Raw genomic sequence first — 7,389 nt, 5'->3', positions numbered from 1 at the left:
ATGGATTACGTGACAGGCAAGAAAATTATCCATTGCTATCCACTTACCATGATCAGGTGCAGACAGGCGACAAACAATATTGGCGGCAGTTGCACCGACCGTCTGTGTGATCTCATCAACACACTCTGTGCCGTCCACCACTATTGCGGCAACAGATGGTGCTGTCATGGCAACCGTGAATATGTCATGTGACTCGGTATAATGTTCTTGACCAGCAAAGTCGCGAAAATGCACCTTCACCTGCGATTGGTTGTAAATGGTTTCTTCAATTCCCTATAATTATGGAACAGATATAAACAAAATTAATGAGCAAGAGAACATTGTATGAATCATACCCAGCTCACCACAATCACACTGTTCTACAGCAACAGTATACCGTACTCGCGTGCAAAGAAGGCAAAAAACCAACCCTAATGTTTCCTGCAAACTATCATGACTCAGCAGAAACAGCAACAAGATCTACGATTTTGATCCTGAAACCACCAGGAAGGTGACATGGACAATTAAATTAGCAAAAGGACACCAAACTTGGCGGCACTATTCGAGAGAGGGCTCTAATCGCGCCAGTACGGTAGTTCTGGTAGTAATACTATGTGTATATAACATACATAGCAGTAGATTCATATATTGATAGAAATACAACCAATCGGTAACTGATAATCACAGTACCTTTAGTCATGTATATCTCATACCACGATGACTTTATCAGCTATATATTCACAATTGTCTGGGGGGTAATTTGTAGATTGCTGATGCAATCTTCATTTGGTCCGTCAGTTTCTAGTAGTGGTAGATTTGTCTTGTGACCAGATAAGACCACACAACGCTTGCAGACACCAGCATGAACATTTCACCAGTCACATTTCATGGCTCTGTTCACCTCTCTTTCTCGTTGTGACTGGCTTAGCGTGGGTTTTTTTGACAGTTTGGTCCTGTAGGGTTCATAATACCTACATTCTGCACTTTCCCGTTCATGTTGATTTGTGTTTATATAGAATGAAACAAAACTGACCACTAACGATTTGGACTAACAATGCATTCATCCAAATTTCAATAGGTAGCACTTTGTGCATTCTACTTTTTTGAATTGCTTTCAGCTCACCTTTGTTCGGGATGCTAAATCTTTTGCCTTCAGGTCCAGTTGATTCTCCTGACGTAGTAGTTTATTGAAGAAACCTTCTGCTGTGAAGGATGAAATGAAGGTAGATTTTCCTGAACCTTCTGCTCCACACACGTTGGCAATCAGTTCAGTAGGATCAGTGTAACCCTCAACACCAAACTCTTCACGTATCAAGCTGGTCTGGAGCATACAAATGCAGCACACAACAACAATACCCAAAGTATGTAAGTTGAACACTGTCTAGAACTACAGTGTCGCTCGGTGAAATTCAACCAAAATTGCAAAGCCGGCGGCGCCCTCGATCAGTTGTGGTTATACAAGTAGTATTGCGGATATTTACATGCAGCTGCATTCGTGCCACTTCCAGGACACCCAGGGTCGTGCAAGTTGAGATTGCCAAATATGGACACGGGTCGAATTTCACAGAGCGCAACTGTAGATATTACAGTATATCCACATAGCTGTACATACACTAGCCACTAGACACTAGACACTGGACACTAGACACTAGACACTGGACACTATCTTGCATGTGACAGTAGGCTAGTTGCTGTCAGGTTGTTCAATGTAACCAGTACTTCAAACCAATTATGAGGACAATTGATGTATGAGTCCATAGTGGGCTCAGGGAGCACACTCGTATAGTGTCAATCACCAAAATCACACACAACTCAACACAGTCTGTCCAGGAATTCAATGAGATTTTAGAGGAGAGTTTCTCACATTAGCTATCCACATTCTGTGTTGGTGCCCGCAGCAGAAATAAATGATCACTAATCTGACTGCTCTGCTTGCTACAACACCGACAGTACTAGAAGAGAAATATGTCTCCAGTTTTGTCTTCCACCTAATGGTGACATTCGACACTCATTGCACCCCATATGTCTTGTCATTGTATATTGACTCTGTTGTCCCTTGCGATCCTGATCTACTCTTCCCCGTGACCTCTGTTGTTACTCTTGGGTCATCTGCTCTAAGCCAGAACATTTCAATAGCCAATTTCAGTGCCTACCACTGCTGGTGATTGTGATCAATCAGCTCCGACCAGGTATCCATCCCATTGCTGTGACAATACAATTATAGGGTTATCCCTGAGTGAGTTGCGGGTTCTATCAATACATGGCTGTCAATTGTTGCCTGGAGACTCGAATGACGATCAACAGGGACATTGATAGTGATCTTGCCAGCTCTCTGTCCATCAGTCACTTCATCATTGCAATGTCTTTGAGTTAATTCATCAAGAAATCTAGAAAGACCTCTCCCATTCTTTTTCTCTCTCTCTCACCGTCACTCGCATTACCTCTTCACTGCTTTGCATTCTTTCACTGCTTTCGCTCCTCCTCTCTCATCCTCCCTCTCGTTCCCTACTCGAATTATGCGTGTTGATGTAGCGCAATCTTGGGCTTCTCCTGTTCTCTCCTGTCTCCAATAAGGATCAATGCTACTCCAATTCACCCCCCCCCCCCTCCCCACCCCCACCACCACACCTACCCTACCCACCCTCACAACCCCACCTTTAGCATGTGAGATATAACTATTACTTGTTATCATGCTGTTTGCGCTGAACGTCTCCTCTTTGGCCTTCCCTAACCTGAGCTTTCCACCTTGGAACGTTATTAGCTTTTCGCTTTGGAGATATGTTTGACCTAGGTGTCAGAGTGTTGAATGTCTCAGAATCTTGTCAGTCTTGTGCATTGTCACAGCTTCTAACTGTATTTCTATTTGATCTGGTTACATCGGTAGGTCATTACTCCCAACTCGTACCAATTATTCATTCCTGTCATCCACAAGCAAAGAGTTAGTAATCCTATAACTTTAACGACATGTTTCACCTTAATCAAGCCCAATGCTTGCGTTTTTCCGCGGGTTTGAGCTGTCCTTCTGGCTTCCTCCACAATCTCCTTTGCCTGGATTGGAAACATTGAACCAAAATTGGTGGAGCGATACACTCTTCACTGTCATCAATTCCACTAGTCACAATAACCATCACGTATCCAAAATGCCACAGAAAACACACCCGCCATTTTACTTCTTACACCGTATATAGCACAGGTACACAGTAAGAAATGATAGAACATTCTGACACTGCTCAATACATAACATCATGCTCAAAAGAAGTTGACTAAAGTGAAGGGTAAACAGAGATGCACTATACACGATGATGTCACTCAACACACCTTGAAGTAGACAGTGAGGAAATAGACTAGAGAAAAACGCATGCTAGTCTTTTCTAACGCATTTAATCTGCAGAAAGTACTCTGTCATCATATTCCAACCGGCTTCCATAGAGATCGTCCATGTTATCCAACCTTATGTAAAGCTACGTGTTTCAGGAACAACAATCATATCAAACTGATAAGAACTTGTGCAGGTGAGGGGGGGGGGGGAGTAGTTCCAGAGCAAAGGTTTTCACAGTAACCGAGCATGTTTTCACAGACAAAACTGGTAGACCTATTCATCACACAACCTACTTTTTCAACTCTTACCTCATCATATGCTAGCTTGGTCCAGGTGACTTCCAGCAAGTAGGGTACACAACCTGCTTTCCTTCCGTACACTGCATGACCAAGAGGAGTTCTCCCATTCTAAACACAGCCATAGCAGAAACAACCAAACCGACATGCTGATATCACGAGTACCTGTACTCTACTGGAATTGATGACAATTGCCATATCGTGGAATGGATGGATCCTGTGCGGTCAACATCAAGCAACCCTTTCCCATATCTCTGAAAGCAATGTTGCCATCTATGACCAGAACGATACACAATAATTGTACTGTATTCTCGTGCTCTACAGTTATGTAAAAAGGCGACGTGGAGACAATAAACTTAATAATGCAATGAATAAAACTATATGCGCACTCATATCACAACCATAGCGACGAAAAAAGTATTCCAGAACATTTTCTTGTCACAATTATCAATGGAATTCGTGACGAAAGACAATGATGAAACTACAATAGGATTTATACACTTGGAGTGAAACAACATGAGGATACAGGAATTCGACGGGTTCGCGTACCGGGCAGGTCAACAACGAGGAGTCGTGCAACTCCCTCGTCAAGAACCACCTTTCCGCGTCCGTGGGACGCCACCACCCCATGATCAGGCATCAGATGCGGCTCCTAAACGGTGGGGGAGGATAGATCAGATCCACCAACCATAGGCCCAAGGCCTAAATCCCATTTGCCACATCCATGTTTTACTGATGCCAGGCCACGAGCTCCCAATTAACTGGGGGTCGCAGCACGGTTGGAAAAAAACCTTCCGCTTCCAAGCAGGACTTGAACCTGGTACCCCTCGTTTCTCAATCATGGTCTTAGACCAACCCACTGTGCCGATACAAGAATAGTAAGAAAAATTGCACAACCTACGGAACAATTTGCACTGGTAATAAAAACTATATAGGTGAGAAATGATAGGAAATTCAGCAAGTGCAGTGTGGCAATGTACAGGCATGTTCAAGTGCATGTGAGTGTGAATGTAATGGAAGAGTGTAAGTGCGGTGACATTTTCTTTCTGTTTACAAAGATTTGGGTCACGAATGCGAACGTCCTGGAATACATTATTCGTCGCTATGGTTGTGATATGCTTTTGCTCACTGAGCAATACAATCTTTCCATTTTCTTTCTTCTGTTTTCTTTTTCAATTTAATCCTCCCCACCCAATATCCCTTTGGTGCGTCCATGGAGCTATGAAGCCGAGACCTCTGGTCGGCGGAGCTTAATGGGCCCCACCACCACACTCCATCATTCACCCCAGTGTCTGGAGATATGTGGATTTTGTAGAGAAAATAAAATAAATAAAAAAAATAAAAAAAATTTCACGGTTCACGTGAGACTCGGCCAAAGGCCCAGTTTTCCGCATCCGCAGGAACGCCACCACCCTCTTGGATCAAGGAAAAAAAATGAGTGCACATATTGTCTTATTCTTATCTTATCTTATCTTAAAAATGTTCTGCAGCCATAGCACATAATGCTACCCCACAAGGAAAGCACGTTTCTCGAAGGTACCTGCCCTCACAACTTGCTGGGGGAGGGGCAAGCATTAATTTTCAGAAATGCTGGCTTTAAGACTGTGCATGAGGATTAACAGTTGCTGATTTGTGTACTGACACAATTGCTATGGCTGTGTGGCGCGAACACATGTGAGTGCACGGTGCGCGAGGCATTGTCCTATGTTGGTGTTCAGGGAACATCGTTGCCTGCAGGCAGGAGGCAGATGCCGCTGACAATGTCATTGCTCGCAAGGTGGGTGGATGCTGCTGCCGGTGATGCCGATGACGATGTCGTAGCCCGCAGGGCGGGAAGATGCTGCTGCTGATGCTGTTGTTGACCAACATGGTGGCTCAGAGTCCCCTTTGGTAATGAGCGTGTAATTTCCTTCAAGTGCTGCTGATAGCTGCTGTAGATGCTGAAGCCAATGCTAATGCTGACGTCGCTGACAGGCTCCTCACATTATGATCTTGTGTTCATGCCTAGAGCTGAGGGCGGTTCAAACGCAGCCAACCCAGGAACTCATGAACCTATCCAGGAAGATTCTAGAAGTCATGCTGGCGAGTAGGGCACTGGGAACGGTGACCAAGTATTCATCGACATTTCAGCGCTGGCAAGAGTGGGCTAGCAGACAAGGGATCCCGAGTATTCTTTTTCTTCTTGCTGTTGCTGCTGTCCCCGCAGAATAGAGGGTTGATTGTTGTTGATGGTGTGTGTGTGTGTGGGGGGGGGGGGGGTGGGTGGGGGTGGGGGGGGGGGGGGTGCGTGCGTGCGTGTGAGTGAGGTGTGTTAGGGGTGTGAGAATGTATGGTGTGGCTGCACACAGGAGTGAGAAAGAGAGTAAAAAAGAACAGTCAAACTGGTCCTAAACTCAGATACCGCGCACAGCAGATCTTCGAGACGTTGGGCATCAACATCTCGTTCAGCAACCGTGGCGGGCCAGGAACTACATCTTCCTGTTGCTCCAACCCAAAGAAAAAGAATCGGCGTCCGAACTGCAATTGAAGTCCTACATTGTCACTCCTGCCAGCACCCTTGCGGCATGACCCGGTTTCAGAAGTAAACACCACTTTGAAGCGAGTGACATCTTCTGGATGAAGAGTGTCCAACAAACTGCTCCTGGTACGTAACTTGAACAATGCAGCTGTTGACGATGGTCCAGCCGCAGTCAGCATAGTGACGGAAACGTTTTTGACATTAAAATCTCGAAACTTAAATTTGTCAGTGTCAAAAACGTTACGTTTGGCAAATAGAACCACCATGCAACAAATCCGACACGATCGAGTCTACTCGAAACACAAAGGACCGAAATGTCTAGCCGGCCAGAGCATAACCAGGAGCAGGAAGAAAGAGCCTTGGCTTTGACACAACTTGAAGTGCGAGCACGTACATGTGTAGTATCCCTGCCCGACCAATACGGAACTTGACCTTATGTATAATAATTTTAGTGTATCTCCGCATATAAGCGCACGGCGTCTGCTGCATAAAAGCTGCTGCGCATTTCTGTTTTATTTAGAGAGATTAGATAGCAACGACAAAGCTAACTCGAAGAAGAAGTAGTCAACCTCTAGGTGTGCACCGGAGAGAAAGTTATTTTTTGCCGCTTCTTCTTTCACTAATAATTATATCCCAGGTGTGTACCTGAGAGAAGAGAAGAATAAAACGAACTCTTGTTGATTACACCGCGCCTACCACTCGGCTACCTGTTACACATGTATGTCGACATGCGTATGATGTACGTATGCATGAGTGCATACAACAAAGAAGAATCGGTCTCTGCTCAAAACAGAGGTCGGTCTGGTTACACGAAACTAAGGACTTTTTCGTTGCGGGCTGATGTAGGGAATCTAGATTCTAGTCAGTCATTGGCCAAAGTTGCACACTCTTGTGTTATGCACCCATAATAATTACAGTGCCAGAGAATATTTGACTCACGCTTCCCTTCACGGAGACTGTGTAGGGTTGGAGATCTAGTAGATACTTGACGACTTCCAGACGTCCCTCCATAGCAGCGTGATGAACAGGAAGGTCACCGTTCTGTGTGCAGGCAAAGACAAGATCATACCTCAATATATGTATTAGCTACCTGCAGTCTGTATCTTACATACCAGTATGATGTACAATCTACTGTCAGTCAAGGGATCCTAATATAGACTACTCTGATTGATCAGCTGGAAATGTACCTCCTAGCTACTACCAGAAAATCTAATGCAACACAGTAGCGCCTCGCTATGAATGACAGTGTCTTCGAAACACAAACACAAACACTTACA

General features: G+C 44.8%; 1 protein-coding gene across 1 annotated transcript in view; it reads right to left on the bottom strand.

The window, feature by feature from the left end:
• Nucleotides 1-7,389, bottom strand: part of LOC135819306 (uncharacterized) — a 38,167-nt gene that overhangs the window by 10,901 nt on the left and 19,877 nt on the right. Inside the window, exons 5-9 of the mRNA XM_065332490.1 lie at nt 7,052-7,153; nt 3,607-3,705; nt 2,953-3,027; nt 1,103-1,300; nt 48-273 (exon numbers count right to left, since the gene is read on the bottom strand). Of these exons, the coding sequence (XP_065188562.1) occupies nt 48-273; nt 1,103-1,300; nt 2,953-3,027; nt 3,607-3,705; nt 7,052-7,153 (700 nt within the window). The remainder of the gene's footprint in view (nt 1-47; nt 274-1,102; nt 1,301-2,952; nt 3,028-3,606; nt 3,706-7,051; nt 7,154-7,389) is intronic.

Source organism: Sycon ciliatum, chromosome 6, assembly GCF_964019385.1.
Source record: "Sycon ciliatum chromosome 6, ocSycCili1.1, whole genome shotgun sequence".
Classification (NCBI taxonomy): Eukaryota; Metazoa; Porifera; class Calcarea; order Leucosolenida; family Sycettidae; genus Sycon; species Sycon ciliatum.
The sequence above is the reverse complement of the archived record's forward strand: the minus strand, read 5'-3'. Positions and strand labels throughout refer to the sequence as shown.